Source organism: Trachurus trachurus (assembly GCF_905171665.1).
Source record: "Trachurus trachurus genome assembly, chromosome: 15".
Classification (NCBI taxonomy): Eukaryota; Metazoa; Chordata; class Actinopteri; order Carangiformes; family Carangidae; genus Trachurus; species Trachurus trachurus.
The window spans coordinates 18931886-18955299 of record NC_139906.1 but is presented as its reverse complement, the minus strand read 5'-3'; the positions used below and the strand labels follow the sequence as shown (position 1 = coordinate 18955299).

Sequence of the window (23414 nt, the reverse complement as noted above, 5' to 3'; positions counted from 1 at the left end):
ACTCTGCTGAACTTTGCCCATCCACAAATGGGCAAAGAGGAGAAACCAAACTGTTTTCTTTTGTACAAGGCTGTGAACATAGTTCTCTGCTGTTAAATTGGTCATTTTAACATGGAAGCCTATGGGGATTTACTTGCTTTTGGAGCCAGCCTCAAGTGGCCATTTGAAGAAGAGCAGTTGTGTGTGCAATTGTTGGCTAAATTTTCCAGGTTCAGAGCTTGCCGCTTGGTGTTACTATTTCTTATATTGTTATGACATTGCAGTGCTGGTCCTCAAAATCCATCCTTTATCGGTTTTGAAAAAATATCATGTCCATTTTTCAACCACCTGCGGTGCTCTTGAGTTGAGTGTTGTATTCCTGTATTCTGCTGTCAGGCACTTACACTGTCGGTCACGTGTTCAGTCACCAACATCACAGAGGTGACATTTCTGCTGACTGTAGAGGGCAGTAAGTAATGTCTGTCGACAGGTTGTGAAGATAATGTAGGCTACTGTAGAAATGAGAAACATTGGTGTAAAAAAAAAAAAAGGGATTTATTTTTAAAAAAAAAAGGACAAATGTTTATTTTAGTGCACACAAACTTAAATGTCAAGTGAAATGGATCGGATCAGAATAGGTGAATATTTATATTTTGATGACGCACCACTGCTTTCACTTTCATACTTGAAATTATTGGTTTCACATCCTCACCTGAAATTTGGCAAAATTTGAAATCCCTATCTTTAGAAGTGCTCTTATTGAGTGATGTACCAAACACCAGCTATCGCACAGTGCCTTTTCTCCTTTCCATGTGTCAGTTTTGAGCTGACAGAGGCACTTTCTCTCTCAGACAGTGAGGTCTTTTGTATTGTTACTTTAAAAGCACCACCTTGAATAGCAGTGGGAGTGACGTGTTATCTTTGTCAGGTTTAACTGGATCTACACTGACTTTATATAACTCTCACCATAGTCCTTAGCTAAATAGATTATGACCCCTTTCCCTCACTCAACAATGGATAATAATTTTCACTTCATGGCTGTGATTGACCAGTTTAATTTTTTTCTTTTATTACAGCAAGTGAAAAACGCTCTGAAGTACACAATTGGATTTGTCATTGTCTGCGTGGTTCTCCTATTAATTGGGTAAGTTGGAGACATGGATGGCTTCTTCTTCTGCTTCACTACACAATAGATAAAGGGGGTGTGGATGTATCATCGTAGTTAATAAGAGGACGGCCCCTTCAAACAACTGCAGTGCCATTTGTCTGCCCATGTTAAACCATTCAGGGGGGAAAAATGTATATCCCTTACTAAATATCTATCTATAGTATCTAATTTGAATTTGTATGCAGTTATTCCATTAGATTTAAAAATGGGTAAATTATTTGCATTTGTTCAGTGTACAAAACACATGTGGGGGGAATATTGAGTCTTTTTTTGTGACACAATGCACATTCTCCATCCTTGTCCAGGCACCTGTTCAACATGATGAATTTCCTTTGCAGCAATGACAGCAAAAACATGTGCAGTTCAACCAATACATTTAAATCCACACTGTCTGCCATTAAATGGTGAACTAAATGAAGGCTTACCTGGTTTGAGAAAATAAAGGACTCTACTTCTTTGTAGCTTAAAGTTGGGAAGTTAAGCCCTTTTACATACAGAAGCAATTTAGTCTCTCTTTTACCTCATGAACCGGGATGATTGCTTCTTTGGCCTGGCAGTTGTTGCTTCGATTTTCAACAACAAGATGGCTTTTATCCCGGAGTGCTTTTCTGATACTGAGAAACATAATGGCTTTTTTTGGGTGACTGTTCACTCAGTAGGTCTGTGCTTGATGTCAAAGGCTTTTGTTTGTTGTCTTGTACGACCTATTAAGGTGTTTAAATTCTTAAATAGCCCTTAATCTTTTTAGATTTTTTTCCCCCAACTTTGACTGCATAATAACAAGTAATTTAGTCACATATAAGATTGTTTTGTATTAGTCCAAAGGATTTTTGATTAATGCTTTTAAAAAGCCTGGATGACAGCTCCACAGTGCCTTCAAAAAAATATTCTCAGCCATTAACTGAGTTTATGTGGCTACTTGTGCCTATTTCAAAAATACTCTACATTTTATTAAGTAGCCAGTGAAAGGTGCCCATTTTCTTTGCGATGGGGCGATCAAATCCTTTATGAAGCTCAGAGGCGGTGTTCTACACCAAGTGGTTTCTTATTTATAATACCTCTATAGAGTTAAGTTGGGGAAAGTTACATACTACTCTACTGCACACAAGATACAGACACAGTTGCACAGAGCTCAGTGAGGGTTAAGGTCACTTTGATGAGGTGCTTTTTTTTCTTAAAATGAAAAATTACACATAACATAACCAAAGGGAAGGCACATGCACATGAAAAAGATTAAGTGCAAATGTGAACCCCCGGGGATATCCACATGATACCAGGGCAGATGTGGCCTACTGAGGCCTGAGTTTTGTTTTTTGCATATGAGGCAAAGGGAAGTCTCTGGGATGCTGATCTTTCTGTCTTTCACTTCCCCCAGGTGGTGATTCTTTTTTTTAATCTTTTTTGTTTTTGTACTCCAAACTCTAACTCTCTAAAATAATCTCAGTTGTGTAAAAAAGCATATTTGATTTTCATTTTTAGACGGTATGTACTAAGAAGGGTTGTGGCATATATTTTGGTTATCTGCTTAAAGAGATTAATGAAAAGCATTTCAGAAAACTGAAATTGAGCATCCAAAAATTTTGACCCTTTCCCTACATTCTCTTGCGTAAAGACAGAATGGTAGAAATGCTGTACAAACGCGTAGTGTATGTGTAGAGATTTGAAGGCTGTCCCCAGTGTTAAGAATAGCAATTAATCCACATTTCATGGATGCATTTTTATCGTTTTTGCATGATTTGTAAGCTCTTCAATGTTTGCAAATATAACATACACTGACAAAAATACCACCCAGTACATATACATATATAAAATGTTGTGTAGGCTATGTGTTTTAGAGAAGAGGCCAAAGCAGCAGCATTAAACAAGATGTTTCTGAAATGAAAATGAAAAATCATATAGTTAAAAGAAGGAGAAAATGTAATAGCAAGCAGCCAAATGAAAAACAGTGTTGTTGCTAGAGTGCTGAACACACTCTGAGACACTAAGCAAGAGAGGACATAAAAGTGCAGTGGAGTACAGATGTTAGACCAACAGTTGTTAAAATTGAAGTTTTCCTTCAAAATAAGTTCCTTTGTCATTGTTTTTCAACAGAAATATGCCTTTCCATCTATATTCCTCTCTTGCCGTCTTTCAGCTGCAGCAGTGACACTGGTAGTGTTTCACGTTTGCGTGTGATGGAACAGCCCAATTTATTTCTTTATTTTGTGCAGAATCTATGTGTGGGATGTAGAAAAAATATATAACAGTTTCTGAAACAATCAGTACCAGGACTACACTAAACAAGCTCAAGACTTTTTTTTTCAGTGTGCACAGTGACAGTCTGGAGATAACCTAATGCATTTTACCTGACTTCAACTGAATTATTTTTTTTTTTTACTTGCTTTCAGAGCTTTCGTTCCACTTGTACCCCCACCTGGCAAGAATTCCACTCAATGGGAGAAAGTACAATACCTTTTTGAGGAGCTCGGCAGCGGTCGTAAGTTTATCCTTGGATAATAATGTTATTTCCAACTCGGGTCCTATTTTCATAATTTCTACCATTACTGCCAGATTTTATTTATTTCATTTTGTTTGAGTTTTACTAAATTCACACCACAATTCTCCTTCATTATTCATAACTCTCTTGATCCATGGCCACACTCATTTCATATCAGTGGCTCTATCCATTGCTCTTACCCACTCATCACAGATTGTACTTTTACTGCTCTCTATTGTGTTCTTTCTATCATCAGGCATTTTTCAGTATGAACCGTAATGGTTACTCTTAGCAGAGTGGGTTACAAATTGTACTTGTGGCACAACTGCAGGCAAAACAAAACAAAAACACAAGATAGCACACATTAAAAAAATAGAGATCTGTAGCCTGATGACACACCATGACAAAATAATAGGAGGTTTGACAATAACACAGTTCCTCTTAGGGTTAAAGTACACAAAATGGACATTGTGTAGTAATATCTGTGAGTTTTGATACCAAATGATAAGTAGGACAGATTATACTGTTGGAGCCTACTGGAACAAATTGGAATGCATGTATGTAAATACGTGTGATATAATACAAAACCTCTTACAATCTGCCTTTATTGATTTTTTTTTAAGTTCCACTCTAGCGCTGACCAACGTTGATTTGAATACATTTCAGCCTCCATCTTTGTTGATTTGGTCGAGCACATTCTTGTTAAACAACTCAGTAGCATGTACTTAAAAGCAGCAAAAGCACTTAAAAGCAGCATGCAACAGGAAATCAAAATACCCAGTTAAAATAATATATCTACGTAGTATTGATTGCTCACAGCATGATCCTGGCGTAGTGAACATACCCTTCTTTGACATCTTCACTTGTTGAATCGAGCACTGCCCTTGCTTATGCTCATGCTAATGCAGAAACTGCCAAGTATGGACTCCTAACAGTCCTCTGGCCTTTTGCCATCTGGGAATCATGGAGGAAGTTGAACCATCTGCCGCTCTTCACAATAGTGGACCCCTACACGCTCCCCCCTAGCCTTTCTCCCCTGGCACAGGAGGAAATTGCTCGGCTGCTAAGGAGGAAATGTGAGGATCATCCCTTTTCTAATCCCCATGTCTTCTCTCTCCAGATGGGAGGTTAATTGTGTAAAGGAACGGCACTTTCGCCACATAACCCTGCTGACTGTTTTGGTTTTGCAGCAACTCTTCATTAAGTCCACTACATCTTTTAGCATCCAACATTGCATTTCTTACAATGTTCCAGGCATGCCTGCATCAGTAGCTGTTAACGTTGGCATTCAGGACCATACAGTAAAATCTTGTATTTTTGAAGATGCCTCGAGGGGGGATGGAGTGGGTGGGAGTCCACTATTAACTAGGAAGAGTATTCAAGCAAGCTTTCTGACTTCTCCTGCCCATCTTTATTATTGATGGAAAATGAACAAATCTGCTCATACTGACCCTAACACACACATAATATAGCAATACATTAGTTCTGACTATTTAATACTTGTTCCACTGTCTGACAACAGCGACATAAATACATACGGTATGCATGAGGACAGGTTTATTGGAAGTTTTGCTGAATTAAATTACTGTATATGCAAGAACAGGAGGATAAGCAAACTGATTAAAGACTGAAACCAGTTGACACCGGTTTCGGCAGCACGCAAATACGACACAATGATAAGCAACCCTGTTCATGAGTGACCCATTGTTTACAGAGTGCATTGTAAAAGGTGTTGTATTTTGCTAACTGGGCTGTAAAGTAACATGGGTAAAAATAGAGGCTATCATTTTTTTTTAATTTATTTGAGGCCTCAGATGACAGATTCATAGTGAGGGAGCAGGAGTGATGCTGCTGATCTCATCTTGATTGATCTTTTTGACATTTTCTCCCATCCCTCAACTTTGTGGTAGTGCTTCATCTATATTAGCATGGTGTCCCTTATGCCTAAAATATCCTCTTAAATACAAACTATTATCTGGCCCTGTTTCCGTTCTGTTTCAGTCTTACCCATACAAAGAGAAAACAAACCAACCATGATGGTCTCTGATAACATTTACATCTTTGCCATAAGTCCCCATATGCTATATGCTATATTATATTGCACCCCCTGAACATACAGCTGCTTCCAACTCACTTTTAATGATCCTGTCATTACACAGAAGTAGGGTGCTAGGGCGAAAGGAGCTCCTTAATGAACTCCTTTCTGTACAGTTCTCATGCATGCACACAAGCCTGAAGGGCTATATGCAGGATGAGATAAGAGCTACCTCATTCCATTGCTGTAGGAATCAAAGCTGTACAGATGTGGAAGCACCACTGATAATAGACAATATTCCCTCTGTTTAATCCCCAGAAAATCTGCTCAAGAAACCAAGAAGAGTGGCAGCAAACATCTATCCTTCGCTTTGTGTAGCATTCACGAACAGAATATTCTCCATGCAGAACATGTAGCTATTGTCTGTTTCACCATGCTCGCCCCTAAACAAAGGTAGCAAAATCGCAATGAAACACTCAGGGATAGGAAACATGTATTCAAATGTTAATGTTCGGCCCAGCCGTCAGACTTCAAAGTTTTCTTTTTGCATACAATACAATAGGGAGCAGGTATATAATTTATCTCAATTTTCCACCTCTTTGTCCCGCTGCTTGTGAAATGCCTGTAAAAGAAAGTGATAAATGTTATAAACAGCACAATTCACACATGCCCTGAATGCTGACTTAATTTTGCCAATCAAATGCCACTGTCAAGGAGAAAGGCAAGCAGAGAGCCACCTATGCCCATGCTGACAGGTGGGCCGGGCGCTATGAAGTTGCTGCTGGGAGGATGTGGGATATCTACGGGGGGACCATTGTGTAGCTTTTACATGGAATCCTACGACAGGTGGGATCTTGACAGGGGAGAGAGGCAATCAGTCTCTTCATCAATCGCTGTCTTCTCACTCCAGCTCTGACAGCTGGTGTGACACCTACTGTTGCCCTTGCCTGATGGGTGGTCCCCTCTCTGCCTCGATCAGAGGTGACACACATCAACTCAACCTACATACATTGAAAGATCCAGCTGTTTAAACACCGTTGGTAATCAGTGAATGAAATGACAGTGAATACATAAAATGGTGACCAGATGCGTCGCCAGAGGAAGACTTTGCTTCGGTTTATTAATTTAAGGCATATATTAAATCCAACAGGACCAGTATACCAACATGGTGCAATGTCCTTGTCCATGTGAATAACATTCTTCACAATTGCTTTCAAGGGAATACATTTCCTGAATCGCCTCTTTAGAAACATAAGCACAGAGATGCAACTTTGCAACTGTGTTCTTGGTGTTTAGCTGAAATTGAATATCAACATTTTTTCCCCAGCTGGATTTATTATCATTATGTTACTTACAGCACTAGCACTGTAAGTAAACAAGGTTAGGGAACCAACATACAGCAGATACCAACAAGCTGTGACGCTCTGGTAGATCCCAGCTCCAAAAAGCTAGCTCCTACAATTTCCCTAGTTTTAAAAACATCCCTGCAGACCTTCCTTATCTGGTCAATTCGCATTCTCCCAGTATCTATGTCCAGTTGATAATGAAGGTTCTATTAAAAATACATACTCCAAGCCCTGGTGAGGATTATTTCCTTGGACCTGACAAAGCTAATCAACAGAAGACATTTTACAACTGATTTGTACTCCACATGAGAAGTAAACAGACCTTGCATGAACAGGAGAGTGCTCTTTTCAAGTTCCCACAGGATGTAGGGTAATTTAGACATATATATATCAGGTTTTTACTAGCCTATACTACAAATAAGGAAAGTGTTTTTGTAAATCAAGTACCACCCATCTTAAATGTTATCTGGCAGAGTAATGGTAGCTAGCATTTGTTTGCTAATTTGTATTTTGCATCCTATACCAGCTTCAGATTGGTAAGAGCAGTTTTGGCTCAGTGTATGAAAATAGTTTTTATCCCACCAAGACACACAGCTCTCCTGTTGCTTTTGAAATATTTGCTCTGCACAGCGGGGGGGTTTGTCAGCAAACTAGATTATGTCAAACAGCTTTTATGAAATGCTCCCTTTGGATTGTCTACAGAAGTATGGTAATGCTGTTTTGGAAGCATCTGTAGGATATTCAAAGAAATTTAGATACAATGTTATTCAGTTGATAAAGCCGGTGCGGTGGGGTTTTGGCTGTCAATGTTGAGTTTTGAAAAGCAAACACATGACTGAAATACTGTCAAAGTTCACGCAGAAGAGTCGACTCTTGATAGTTTTCACATGTGTCAACAAGACCATTGATGTTTCTTTCAGAGGTCAAGATCAAATCTCTAATGGCTCTCTTGTCTTTCTGCCTGCAGATGGTCTACCTGCTCTGTCTTTCTCCATCAGCACCTTGACCTTGATTGGCATGTTGGCAGTCATCACTTACACGGTGAGTTGGGACCTGAGACAAGCGGATGATGTTGTTTCATGCGTTCAGCACACTAATTAAGACAAATATTCCAGTGAGATGTTTCCCAGACCTTTCCAGCCCTCTGGCTTAATGTGACTTGTTGTTTTTGAAACCTCTGACATAGAACATGTTCTGAAGTATGAGTTGGTGAAAGAGGAATTTTGGTTTTGTCAGATTTACCTAACATGATTTTTCAGTGTGATACTGTATGTCTATTTGATAGTGTGTGATTTCCTTGAAATATTCCTTAAGGTGTAGTGCGGTTTCTTAAACTTTTGAAAGTACAAATGGTTTCCCATCTTTGTGGTTGAGATGTACCTAGTGATGGAGTGGCCTTTCAGTATTAGTAATGCCTTGTGATTTTAGATCTCTGGCATTCAATTGCTCAAATTGCTCAGACTGCTGTCTTTCACCTGAGCTCCCCAGACTTTTGCATGATGTATGTGCACCCCTCTCCGTCTTATCAACCACTTATCTGCTGTCTATTTATATATACTATATAGATCTACCTCAGTGTCCATTAATATATGCCTATATTTTGATTCCCTCAGCATTCTGCAGTTTTTCATTTTTTCCCAGATCAGGAAAATTGACTGTGCTGTAACACTTGTTAATGCTGTCCATTTTTCATAGCCGCTATCTTGGTAACTAGACTGTGAATATTCCCTGGTGGTGGTGCTGCTGGTGTCAGGGTGGGAGTAGCGCCTACTGGGGGAAAAAATACAAAAAATTCCTCGAGTGTCAACCCAGCGACCGGGAGTAAAAGTGACAGCCAACCCCAATCTATCCAGTTTCAGTTGAGCTCAAAGAGTCCTATTTGACAAATTACACAACAATTGAATGTGGAGCTCTAATGAATAATATACAACCCAGTCAAGTAAGTTGTAGAACTAATCTCCCTTTAGGACATATAATCCATCTCAGATGGGATTTTATCCACTATTCTCTCACTTTGCTTCTCACAGTTCTCTAAAGAGTGAGTAATTACCCAGTACATTTTAAGGATGGAAGTGAGCTTAGATTTGCACTGACCCCATGTTGATATGGACTCTGTGAATGCCCTGTGGAAATCAAAACTCCCAGTGTGTTGTTGTTTTTGATGTGTCTTGTTTTGATCGAGTCAATCAAAGAAATCAGGCCTCTGGCCAACAAACAGCAATTGCCCCAGCTTTTTTTTTTTTTTTAATTCTCACACACATAAATACAGAAGCTCTTTTTATCTCACTTTTTTTCTCACTCTTTTTCTCCCTTGTTTGCTCTCCCCTTTGCAAGTGGCAAAACTGTTCTTGGTGGCAGCCTACCCTGGTTTGCAAAGAGCTGGCTGATTTATCATTCTTTTCAATTTGTTACTATTAAGCGTGATTAACTTAATGGAATCTAAGTGACAGGTTCCATAAGGAGCGGAAATGTTCTCCTGTGCGAATTTATCACTACACTTTGTGCCGAACTAGCCATCCACCCGTAATGTAAACAACTCTAATGTAACCACTGCAACTTAGTGCACTTAAAACACGTACAAAGTGAAGTGGGTTTTGTGGCTTTTTTCTTTCTTTTTTTAAAAGCACTTCCTGCAATGTACAAAAATTTATATTAAATGCTTGTTTTCTCTAAAAGCAAAATAGTGACAAAGTTTTGGGTCTGTTTATCCAACTTTCTGCTACACTAAACAGAAGGCGTGATACGGCACATCACGCAGCCTGCTTGAACAGAGGAATACTGAGGGAAGTGGTTAGTTCCAGATAAACTGCTTTTTTTCTTTAAAAAAATAGTGTAAATTTAAACAGGTGTATTATTTTGAGCTGGGACTTCTTGTAGGCAGAGAAAATACGCTGTTAGTTTGGGTTTGTTCACAGTCATTTATCACCTGTGTCTCTGTCCAGCACTATGCGCTGGTATGGTTAACTGGGGGAGAGCAGAGCTGTCTACTGCAGATATTATTGTACCTCATACAACCCCACTTCAAAAAAAAAAACTATCCCTTTAAGATTAGTCACTATTCTACATTTACTTTCTATTGGTGAGGATTTTATCCAATAATAAAAAGTGAATGCAAATCCATAATTACATTAAATATCCTCCGCATGATCTGGGATGTTTGCACATGCATATTCCCTCTGTATTATCTCCCACTATGTTTGATTGTACCCTGCAGTGACGACATGAGACTGATCAGGCTGATCTCAAAGCTCATGCATCATGTGAACTCCTTTGGCTTCATTTAAAAGCAAGGCTTGTGTATTGACTTATGACTCTCATGACACTCTCTCCTGTAGACCTACCTTTCTCCTGCTCTTAAATTGCCAGCCATAAGATGCTGATGTTGAAGTAAAGTTGAGGAGATTAATGTCTGTTGATCTAATCTCAGGCAGGCCCGGAGATTGTCCTGAGAAGAGGGGGGCTTTTAATGAATCAGAGGGATGTCACTATTTTAGGTTTTCTCCAATGCTTTGATGCTTGTTTGATTTCTACATTTAGTATTAACATTTGATGTTTTCAGTTTATATTTTATAGATATGTTTTCCCCACTCTCCTAATATTTAACTGAAGTCAAAAGTTTAAAAACCCAGAATGCTCGGCACAAAAAGAAGGAATTCCATAAAACTAGTTTTATCAGGGCAGCAACTTATGTTTCTATTAATCTCAGATGGTGATACCCAATATAGTAACGGCACTGATAGAGGCTTACAAAACATACCATAACTTTATCTGTATCTGTAATCTGCCCATGTTACCCAGTTGATTTAAAGTTCACTGAAACAGGTGTAAAAAGGTGCAAAGGATGGATCCTATGCAGCCTTTTAAGTGTTTAATTTTTATAATCAAACATAAGCTTTAGAGCTGACAAGAGTGTAACGGCCCTGATTCTCATATAGCCCTTTAACCACACTGATGTCTTACTACTGCAGTTAAAGAATAAAACTTGCTAGGTCTTTAGAAACCTTAAAAAAAAGTTTTGAGGCTGAAGGCAGCCTGAGATGCCTCTCAGTCAACCATGACTGACCTTGAATATTGTTGAATAACTATTCTTAATAGTTTGTAATACTATTGTGCAAAAGGGTTAATCTAGGCCATGAATGTGTGGAAAGTGCTTTTCGATGTCTGCTGTCAAATCATTTAACAGAAACATTGGAATTTACTTCATCCCTCATGCGAGATGACTGCAATGAAATCTAACTTTTTTTTTGTAAAAGTATTCCTTGCCTGTATTAGTTACTTCACAACACAGATGAAACTGAGCTTTCTTATCAGCTGCTGGGAGGATGCTTCAGTGAATGACTGGATTGGACCATAAACGGCCATTCAGCTGCGTTATTCTCATTAAGGAAATGCTGGTCGGCTCGACCAGCATTTCCGCCAACACTAATAATAACAAAATAACGATAGAGACAGAACGATATATTTATCGAAAATGGGCCCATTAACAAGTGTGGGTAGCGGAGATTCATCCACATTAACGTGAGACTTTTTTATAACCGAATAGAAATTCCTCGTTGTCCCTTTAATAAAACTCAATCAGTTGATATCAAACATTGATCCAAAGAAATCATGGTGTCATCAGCATAATGAGCCTTTTGTTGCAATAAACATGTCTTAACAGAAGATCGATACCTCACATCACCTGTGGTGGATACCACTGCAGCTGTAGGAAACTTCAAGTACTCTCTGCAGTCACACAGAGAGGCATACGACAAAAACTAATTTAATAATACACTATTAAAAAACTGATCTGCAGGGAGCTAATAGCAAATTTTGGTTCAAACTTTGTGCCAAACACAATGAATGAATGACAAAGCCCAAAAGACCATTTTCATGGTGGAGATGTTGCTGCTATTCAAAGTACTCAGTATGTGGGAGTTTAGTGTCACTGTCTGGGACATTTGAAGTTATAGAGCCATCATTGAGGTAATTACCCACACCTGTGCCGCTTCAGAAGTCAAAATATCTGCAGTGAAAAGAGTCGATTGTTCTTAAGAGATTACATCTAGTGAAATATGTTTTATCCATTTGTCCAAAAGCTGTGCTGTTGGTTTTCAGTCAATGTCAAGCAAACACCTGCCAAACCCTTCATAGTATTTGAAAGAAAACCACATCAGAGAGAGGCAGCTGAACCAGGTGTCAGATTGAAGACCTTGGAAAGTTTTTGAAAAGTTAGGAGTTGATCAGTCTTTCAGGTCCAAAAGATCATTGATTTCACTGTGAGGTGTTCTTGCCCAGTAAGATTGTTATGCCTCTGCTGGCGACAGACAGAGCCAGAGGAATATTGTTCATGGGGTTGTCTGTGCCTCTGTCTGTAGACCCGCCCCAATGTTGTGAACATAATGGAACTTCTTTAAATTTGGCAAAAACATTAGGTCTCACGGACAAGCTGATTAGATTTTAGGGTCCAAGGTCGTGGTTGCGGTGGTTATACAAATGTAAGATCTCCAGAACTCAAGGTAATGTCTCCAAATTTGCCTCAAACGTCGAAATAACAAAAATGATTAGACCTTTGTGGTCAAAGCTCGTGGTAAATGTGACCTCACAAAACACCTTTTTCCTATTACTCAGGACTTCACTTGGCAGTTATTTGTAATAATTATTTCAACAAATGGTAAACATTTTATATGACTCCAGATAAACACGACCTTGAAACTAGGAGGCACACAGCCACAAGGCAGTAATTCTAGTTGAACTTGTCGTTCTGTTTGTGCATTGCAGGGGAAAAAGTTATAAGAATATTTGTATTAAAGAGTCACATTGTGCAAAGATTAATAAAATATGTGACATGAGGATGTCTGTACTAAAATACCTGATTAATTTTTAATGACTGGGACAGGCTGTCAATGTGCTCCTTTCCCAAGTTAGACAAATATTTGCTTGGCTTATTGATAGATTCCCACTTTTGATCTTTGAGAAAGAGAATATATATCTCAGCTGTCTTTAAAATACAAATCTGAATCGTCAGAGTTTTGTGTTGGTGTCAGATTCTCAAGCAAGGCTTTGCTGTTGGGCCCATCTCTTTACAATTTTAGAAAATTACTCTGAAAATCCATGCCTTGTAGTCTGTCTGTCATTATTTGGAGAAACATCTTGGGTTTCTCTAACATTATTTGAACAATTTTCTTCAGAATCCAGAGTTCATTCAATAACTCAGGGTGGTGAAGATGATATTTAAACCATCACTGTGGACATGATCTTTGCTGCACCTGACCTGAACCACTGAGATATAATGATGTTAACAATTGAACAGATAAGTCTGTGGATGGCATAGTAGAGTTTTAAAACAAATTATTCTCAAAGCTAATTTGTGGACTTTAAATATAGCATATCTCATGGATACTCAATTTTTCTATAGAGTCCAATGTGTGCAGGAGCTTAGATATAGCTGAGAATTATCCCTGCACCATGTGAGCGTCACTGTCCCCCATTCTACGATTCTCCTAAACTAAATATTTAAATATATTTAAATAATACTTGAATATTTCAGTACAATTGTGTCACCATAGCATGGCCCCATGATCATACCACTTTGTCAGTCCTGACCTCGATTATAATAACAGTCCAGAGCCTCGGAATTAAGAAGCAACCTTGCTACTCCTGGATGTAAAAGGTGATAAAATACCAGACTAATCTGGTTAGTTTTTAATTTTGAATGATTTCCACGCGTGTGGGACTCTCCAATGTCAGCCACCTGGATATTTTTGACAATAATAAACGATTAACCATAGGTATATTGTGGTTGAGTGAAAATGTATCAGCATTGGTCTCCAAGTACTGAAAAATAAACACATTAAAAAAGCAATTATTGTTTTCTTTGAGAAAATTGAATGATCAATCATAGTCGAGCAGTGTCTGTGACAAAAATCAGTCTGAAATGTCCCTATTAATACTCATATGAAACATGAAAGAAGAAAGGCTTAAAAAAAGACACACAAAGCAAACAAAAATAAAAAGTAACTCATCTCATCAACACCTGATGTATGAGTGGTAGCTTGCCTGAAAAGAGGATAAAACATTATGAATGCCAAACTGCCAATCAACCCCTGAAGCAACGGAGCATCCATCTCTGTGGAAGGTCCGTGGATTTTTTCCCCCCAGAGGATGTGTTGCTTGACGTAAAAGTGATAGACTTTGACAATCATGGCTGGCTGACTTCCACATGTTCTAGGTCCAGCATTAGGAGGATACACATTGCCTTTTTAACTTCTTATTAATCCCAAAACCTTCTGAAATTTTGGCCCTGCACCTTTTTGGTGTTTGAACTGACAATTCATCTTAAATATGCCCTCAGTATGTCGGAGGGAAGTTCCAATCTCTGGAAATCAACAAATCCACAAAAAAAAAAATAGAAAGACTTTAAGAAACAGTGTGCCTCATTTTGAAAAAAAAAATCAATAATATCAACCACGGAGGAGAGGAAGGGCTGATTTTCAAAACTATCACCATTTTTGAGAAGGCTGAGATCCCTTAGTGCACTTTTCACCACTGATTAAATAAACTAAACAAAATCAAGAGGAAGTGTGTCTTGGGCTCAGTAACATCAGAGTCATCATGTTTTTCCGCCTAGTTATTCTTCCGCTTCTTAAAATGTGACTTGGCCATGTAAGAGAAACGACCAGATAGAGCTAAGTAGTGGCATGTATACTGCTTGGGGAACCTTCTCTCAAATGTGCAAATGTACCAACATACAGAGAATGTGCTTGAGGGTGCAGAGCTTAGGCTATTTCCCATTACATTTTAGTTCTGAATGTGAACTACATGTATAGGAAATTACTGGTGAAACACTTTAGCAGACTGATTAGAGCTTTTAAGCAGTAAATTAAAACACTGTATTTCCACAACAACTGGCGATCATTTCTCCAGCTGTCAGGTAAATCAATATTAATGTCAATCATCACAACTCTACTACAGACTTATAAGTTTGGATTCATGGAAAATATGGATAGCACAACATAAAAAAGCTTCACACAGAATTAAGTAAGCCTCATCTCCAGACCATTATGACCTCTAATTACTCTTTAATTTCTAGTACAGACAGACAAAGACACATTATTAAAATTGTTCTGCATCAGGTTTGTGGAGCTTGACTTGTTCAATTCCTCAATTTGTCTTATTAATCAAACAGCAGTAGGGAAACCAACATGTGTGACAGTACTGCCAATTCTTAGGCTTAATGGAAATCAGTGGAATTATCTGAAAGCCAGCTTGTATACTAAATGGTTTTATGGTGTTACACTGGATTGGCTTCACCGAAATGTATTGAGAATGCAGGCGGTGGCTCCTCTCCCTTTCAGCTCCATCGTCGAAAGTAGAAAGAGCAACAAAGACGAGGCTTGTGTTGGAGACCTGTGTCCACCTAGTTCTCCCTCCCTTCCCACTCAGCAGTCACATGACTCTCTCTGAATGACTTCAACCAGTAAATCCCCCCTCTGCCAATGCATGCATAGAGTCTCAAACACACACATGCTCCCACCCACTCCCCTCTGAGCTATTTCTGGTTATTATTGACCACAGTGGGGTTTAAAATAACTTTAATGAGCATGCATTATTATGTGTGAACTAAAAATATACACTCCAGCAGAGGGACACCTTTGTTTTTTTTCCTTTTATATTTCTCCCATGTAGTTGCACATTTGAGGGAAAGGGAAATGTTCCTCCTGGGATCTGGGGCAGGTTTTCCTTTTATGAGTGTGTTTGATATTCGGGACATGCTCCGGCCTTAAGAGCTCCATGATTCATTGCAGGAGGCGACATTCGCCCGTAGCAGAGATCCACAGCAGAGACTAATAATAGTCTAGCCTGACTTAGTATCCCATGCGACATTCTTGACGATACCTAACACTCAGAAACTAGTAAAAGTTGTTTTAGAAAAATATAGGTTCTGACGTTTCTCCACTTGAAAAATGGAAGAAAGAGGGCAGCGTTTTTTGACTAGGTTGAAAGTGTCTTTGCACAGAGGGGCCCTTTGTTTTATTATGAACCCATAAAATGGCACTCCTCCAAGCTGGTAAAAGCAAGACGACACAGAGCAAGGAAGGACTGGCTTGCTGCTGTTATTTTCATTGGTATTGATTGGTCTGTTTCCTGGTATTAGTGTCTCTGCGTCTCTCATTTTTAATTAAAAATTAAACATCCCTTGAGGAAATTGAAGCCCACTCATAGTTGAAAGTGCCTTTCAAAATGTTTGTCACATATTCCCTTTGTCTCTCCTTGATGTCTTGATGTATCTGTGTATGTCTCTCGGTATGTCTTTCCGTAATTGTTCATTATTTACATATTGTATGCACTCCAAACAGAAAAGAGAAGTCACTGTGTGTTCATTTAAATTCACATCATTCAACATTGATGACACCTTGATGCCTCCTCCTCTAACCCAGATTTTTCTCCCTAAAATTCTGCTTGTGAAAATTTCATCAAATCCTGGATAGTGGGTAGTGCTGTCACATGGGGGCACTGTTAAGCTGCAAATTGCATCAGGGTGATATAGGGAAGTGATATCTACACAAAATGGTTGCAACAAATTCACCAATAAACCTCAGCACAATTATAGATTCCACCATTTTAATCTTTTTTCCTCTACCAAATGTGACATAGCCCTAAACGCCAGGAAGTATATGATTTGCTATTTTCAAGTCTGCCTTTGACCGTTGTCATGCTCACCATTGTGATGGTCTTGTCATCAGGCAGGGGTGGATATGTGTGGGTGGATGCACGTGCCATATGTACCAACCCACTCTGACAATGATTATAATGGTAGTTTTGCTCTGTCTTTCAGGCATACGGTATGTCTGTACTGCCTCTGAATCTGATAAAAGGGACTCGGAGTGTGGTGTATGAGCGCCTGGAGAACACAGAGGACATTGATGATGTTGAGCATCAGATAGAGAAGCTGAAATCCAAGGTTGGTCTCACCAAATCACACAGCAAGTGCTCGCATGATACGAAAGTAACACACTACAAATGATCTACAAGTCATTCAATATCTTGATGAAACAAAACCAAAGATTAAAAAACAACAACAGTTATACCAATAAATCAATAAATATGTTTAATTTTTAGGTTCTCATGCAGCCTGCAGTGAATGTACAATCATGCATTCACTGAAAGGTCCATGTGCACCGCCTCCAGCTGATCTTTCTGCCTAGCTGCTCTGTCTTTGCATGCAATTATGAATGGTTAGCTTTGTCCTTATCAGCTAACCTCTATGATGCAGGCAGCACAAATAGGGAAAAACAAGTGAAGACATCTCTTAGTTGCAATTAGTTGCCACTGGCAAAATAAAGTTGAGAATAGGAACCACAAAAAGTTTGCTTTAATAGTTGAATGCAATGGTCTGAATGTTTATTTACTACTTGTTAATATGTTTAATCTCAGAGACTGAAGGTGGATTAATAGCAACTTTTAAAGTGTAGCTTCTCATTGTGCATGTGCAGATAAACCCATAAGTGTATTGACTGATGTATCTGGTTTATTTGTTGGTCTCTTTGTCAGTGCAAAGATGGACGTCCCCTCTCTTCAAGGGACAGACAAAACCTGCAGGAGCTGGAGGGCAAACTGCAGGTCCTCCAGCGCAGGGGGAGACACCTGGAAATTGCAGAGAGGAACTGCTGCACTAAAGTGGGCAGTGCTCTCAGACCTTTCAAGGTGAGTCTGCATTATGGAATTGGCTTCCATGCACAGGAGTAAATTATATGTCCGATATGGACTAGATTGCATACAAAAGCAAATCCTTTCCAATGTCTGCGTTTTGAATGTGATCTCACAGACACAGACAGTTATTCAGGATTTTGTGATTTAGTTTTGTTTTGATTTAATTTATGAGCAGAGGAGGACTACGTAATTTCATGTGTCTTAATAGTCATGTAATTAAACATTTTTTATTTGGGCATGTATCACGCATTTGCTCATTTTGACCAGTTTAAGCATTTCCATCAGAAACTGTGTGTTCAAGTTCTAATCTGGACTGCTCTAGATTTACTTTTAGTTCTACTTTACACAACCGCATATTTACGGGATTCCCTTGGGTGGTCTCTTCACCTAATTTACTCTGAAGTCTCTCAGGGAGTCTCACATTCTGAGTCAGGATCTCATGGTTCCCCAGGGATAAACCAAAACAACCACAAACTTCTCTTTTATTTTACTTTTTCAGGTTGGGAAACCAATACCTGGACCTCAAATATGCAATTTCACTATTATTGTTCCCATATCCAGATTTACACAAGGGGTTTGGGAAAGGAGGGAGTTACAACATCACTTGTTTACCTCTGGGTGTGCTGGTTCCCTGGTGCGGGTTGTTGCACTGGCCCAGCTCAGACAGACACTTGGAGAAGATGCACTGATGAGAATTTAGGAAAGATTTTTAGACCACAGTGTAAAAATCCATTCTTGAACCACAGTGGGTACCTTAACTAAATCTTATACAGTCAGTAGCGCAAAGTTAAATGCATTTGCACTTATGACATCAGCCAGTAAATTTGATCTTTCACCCAGTGTCTGTCTATACTTTGTGCATGAGACTGATCAAGAAACAGCAAATCCTGGAGACTCAGTGGACTCACATTTCACATGGATGCATGGAGAATATTATCACAACCCAAATCCCTCAGTGCTGCCTATTCCCACCAATGCCTAACCAGCTTACTGCATCTTTATCCCAAACCACTCAGTTTCCAGGGTGCAACAGCTGTGATCATTTGCATCTTTGTCATAAACAGCACTGCAGATTTGAACATAAACCAATCCAAAACATTTACAAACCACTGTAATGATTTTAGCAGCCATACTGATTTTAGCAACCCTTTACAATGGAAACATGGTAACCATATCTGAAATGACAATTCTGCTTAAAAAGAACATGATCAGCGATATTATTTCTCTCAAACGTTTCGTCTTTTAGCCCTTTTACAGATATAATATCTCTGCAGCCTCTCTTTCGTATTCTTACTTGACCTATTCCTCATGCACAGCTAGATACATCTAGGTGCGCTCAGTACATTGAATGTGACATTGCTCTTATGTGACCATAATAGCATGCATGAGTATCCTCTCATCTGTCATGTTGATGAGATGATTACGCTCAATTAAAATAAGCTTTAAGCCATATTTTTTGTTTCCATCATCATTAACCTAAATGAAGTGTCATTCAAAAGCTTTATTCTTGCTGTTATTAAATGCACAGGTAACACAATTTAAAACTTGAAGTGTATGTGCTTCAGTCTACTCAACCACAAAAGTGAGTGCATACATTAAGTAAGACATGTTGACTAAAATGTCAATTAGTAGTTTGTTACATTAAATACAGCCTTACGGGCAGCACCCATTCCCATGAGATAACAAGCTTGCAAACAGAGAAATTATACCTCTCGTATACATTTTCCATTCCTCTGTAGGTTTAGAATAGATTTATGTTTCAAAGCAGCACGAATGAGTGCAAGCCCAATATGAGAAGTACAGCTGGCACATCTGTAATCAAACACCGTCATATTCATATTTTATTTTACTTGACCTAATGCTTTGTGCATTGGCTGTACATAATGCTCATAGACATAATAGCAGGGGCCACTGATTTGCCCCTTTTTTTCTCCTTCCACACAACAAACCAATGGCGATTCAATTAAACTAGGTCCCACTGTGTGTAATCACATTTTCTGTTTTAGGGACATTTGCAACATTGCTCTTCGAGTTCACATTCAACTTTACCCACTGCTATTCATTTTCCAGCATTTTACTGCACTGCAGGCATGCACAAACATTTTAAACCAGTGTCTGTAACAGTTTGTCTTTAACCAAGAGGGTTGCTGCTAATGACAGTCCCCAGACTCAAATTTAAACAGTAATGAGTTGGGAGATTTATTTACTGTACACTGCGGCTCTGGTGTAGAGTGATAAGCCAAATGATTGTGATTTCTCCAGAGCAGTTATACCACTGTTTCTCAAACACATGCTGTCCCTTTTACATCAATCCTGGGGATGGGTGAAAATACCTTAATGAACATGTGGAACATACAGTGGAAAAATGCTCACAGAGTAGTTACTAGCTTTGATTGGATAATTAAACAAAGGCAAAACAGCAGTTTGTCATGCCAGGTGGTTAAGATAAGTGATGTATTTTAATTGAGTTTTATTTGTAAAAAACAAACAAACAAAACAACAACGCTAGGCAACCTTTTCTTTTGAGATATGAAAATGAAATCCCACCTTTTGTAATTTAAAAGCTGTCTCCCTAAAGTGTACTGTAGTTTCTTCCTTTGTGATCACTTTTAAAACATAACAAAGTAAGACCGTCTCCTCAGCTGTAACCAGAGGCATTGTGATTCTGTGTTGTACATACGTGCGATTTTGGTGGTCAAAGGTCAACACCATGCCTTGAGGGAGACTCTTCAGATTTGGCACAAAGGTTCACTTGAACTATAGATGAGCTGATTAGATTTTGTTAGTAAAAGGTAAAAGGTCAGTGTCACTGTGACCTTATGATGTAAATGCAATGTCTCAGGAACGCATAAAGATAACCTCGACCTAGAAGTATACTCTGCAGTGTCTTCTAAATATTATCTAAATATCTTATATTACTGCAGACATGGATGTTAACTGTGGCTTGACTGATTGGTGGAGCCATACAACTACTGCAAGCTGTAATTCTTGTTTTGTGTGTTTAGAAGAGGATTTGTGCACAACTTTTTAAAAATATTTTTCATATCAAGGCAGTAGAAATATGAATGACTTATCACCAGTTTATTTACCAGTTTATTTGCCACAATTATTGAGAAATCACATTAAGAAACATTTTGACAAATGTATTTGCCTGAATGATTGTTTCATATCATTTAAATTACTTTATTTTCTCATATGCTTTATATCAAGGGATTGATAAGGACATTATTTTTCAGTTTTATCTGATACTTTGTACTTTTTTCCTTACACATGGTCAGTTGCACCATAAGCTTGGAAGAGATGGTTAGCTGCATTCTAAAAAAAAAAGATGTTGTGATAGAGCACTGAAACATAAAATATCTTAATTGCACTAAGTTTGCCTCATGTATTAAGCTGCTTTTTTCTTGGCTATGGTTGGCTCAGGCTGTTTTAAAGGCCCAGTTGATAGGTTTTATTGCCTTTTTGGCTCCCACCCACGCTCTTCCTCCCTGGTTGCAACCTCCCTGCTCTGTCTGGACTGTGCCATTGCTTCCCCCCTGTCACCTCAGGCGAAGGTGCCAAACTGCGGCTGGCCAAGCCATATGGTCTCTCTTTGACAAAAGACATGACAGAAAGGTTATATTTGATGACCCAGTCCGTGCCTTTGAAAACATACTTTTTATTGAGGTTCATTCAGCATGCGTGCATTTTCTGATTTGGTACACTGTCACTGTTTCTTATTATAATGTCTTTATTTCTTTGCAGATAATATTGGGCATTTTCTTCATTCTGGTTGCACTGCTGTTCACTGTTGCCCTGTTTATTTCAAAGTAAGTCACGATGTATCCGTTAACAACATAATTCTGTGTGAATACTGTTATTCTGGAAATATGAACACATTTGATTTTCTTTCTCTTTTTATTTCAGTTTGGATAAAGCTCTCCACTCGGCTGGCATCAGCTCTGGGTTCATAATCTTTGGCACCAACCTAACCAATCCTCTGAACGAACTACTATTAGCCTTACAACCTGTGAGTATCCTCTCATCTCTCATGTTGAAGAGATGATTATCTTCAATTAAGATATGGTTAAAGCCATATATTCTTGTTTCCATCCTCATTACCTTAAAATGAAGTGTAATTTAAAAGCTTTATTCTTACCTTATTCTTAAATGCACTGGTAAGGCCCTTAAAAATAGTGCATATGCGTCAGTACCCTTGAACCTGTTGTTATTTATCTTTAAACATAACCTTACTGCATATTTCACCAAATTCTCACAATCGCATTTTGCATACTTCAGTAACTCCAGGATAATCTAATGTTTCCGGTAAGGGCTGGGAACAAATGCAAACACATCTTACACAGCTGTAAGTCAGAGCACAATAGACGTAAAAGTGGCAAGTATGAGATGGCCCAATTACACAACAAACCACTAAAACCACTGTACTGTGCTCCTCAGAGGGGGCTCATATTGTGTATTCAAACAGGATCGGGTTCCCTCATGTAGGTGTTTCCGTAAACCACATTTGGAAATACAGGAAATGAAAAGTTTAAAGTTGTAGAGCATATGAAAGCTGAATGTATACAAGGTGCTTAATAAACAGCCGTAATTATTTTGTATGTTATGAAGGCCTACCTACATCATCTGCATAATCCACACAATGAAAACATATTTTATGAACTTCCTTTGGCACCGATAGCCTCCAACAGTGTCCTTCAGTAGCTGCTGATCAGACCTGCACAATCTTCTGGAGGAATTTGGGCTATTCTTTCTCATAGAGCTGCTTCAGCTCAGTCGTATTCTCAGGAGAGGCCCTTGAGGTCATTTTAAAGCATCTCTATTGAATTAAGGTCTGGGTTCTGATTGAGCCACTCAAAGGGTGGAATTCCTTTGTTTGAAGTCATTCTGTAATAGATTTACTTTGATGTTTAGGGTCATTGTTCTGCTGCATTACCCAACTTCTTCTGAACATCAGCAGGTGAACAGCCAGTCTTTCAGAAGAGACATTAATAAATCTTCTTCTTAGCACTAAGGAATGTCAACCTGCTCTTTTTTTTACAAAGCAATGACTTTTTTTTCATAGCAGCAACTCCCTCCATGCAGCCATGCGCTGTGGTTTGTGTACGATAGACTCATAACCAGAGATAGTAACCAGCTGCAGTGTTTTCCCTTAAGGCAGCAACTCTTACTCCGGGCTGCTTTGTCACAGTATTGATCATTCTGTGTTGTGCTTTTAGAGTCGTCGTAGCTGGTTAAACACTTCAAGGGAGAGTAGGCACAGAACTAAATAATCCTCATTTATAGACAGTTTGACTGTGGACTGATGAATATCTCAACCCTTTGAGATGACTCTTTATCCCTTTTATCTTTGTACAAATCAGCAATTCTCCATCTGAAGCCCTTAAGGATCTTTTGTGTTGCTTTGGTTCACATTAACAGGTTTTCCTTGTGAATAGTAAACTCGAAATATTTAAATGTTTTTGATAACACAAAGTAGCTCAAACCCAAAGCTCAAATTTTATTTCATTTATAACTAAATCATCAGTTTCACTTGAATAGCCCAACTTCAGCTTGGTTTTATTTGATGTCATTAACTGAAGGGTCCACACACTTTTTCCAAATTACACTATGGATATTTGAATTATGTATTCAGTATGGACAAAAGCAACACAATGTTTGGTGTGTTATTGGTTAAGTAGATTGTTTGTTTGTTATTATGAGTAGCATTGTAGGTTCTGA

General features: G+C 38.7%; 1 protein-coding gene across 1 annotated transcript in view; it reads left to right on the top strand.

Moving 5' to 3' along the window:
* lmbrd1 (LMBR1 domain containing 1) overlaps positions 1–23414 on the top strand; it is a 51990-nt gene that overhangs the window by 15079 nt on the left and 13497 nt on the right. Inside the window, exons 5-11 of the mRNA XM_083988098.1 lie at positions 1056–1123; positions 3535–3623; positions 7972–8045; positions 16822–16947; positions 17538–17690; positions 21441–21505; positions 21603–21705. Of these exons, the coding sequence (XP_083844224.1) occupies positions 1056–1123; positions 3535–3623; positions 7972–8045; positions 16822–16947; positions 17538–17690; positions 21441–21505; positions 21603–21705 (678 nt within the window). The remainder of the gene's footprint in view (positions 1–1055; positions 1124–3534; positions 3624–7971; positions 8046–16821; positions 16948–17537; positions 17691–21440; positions 21506–21602; positions 21706–23414) is intronic.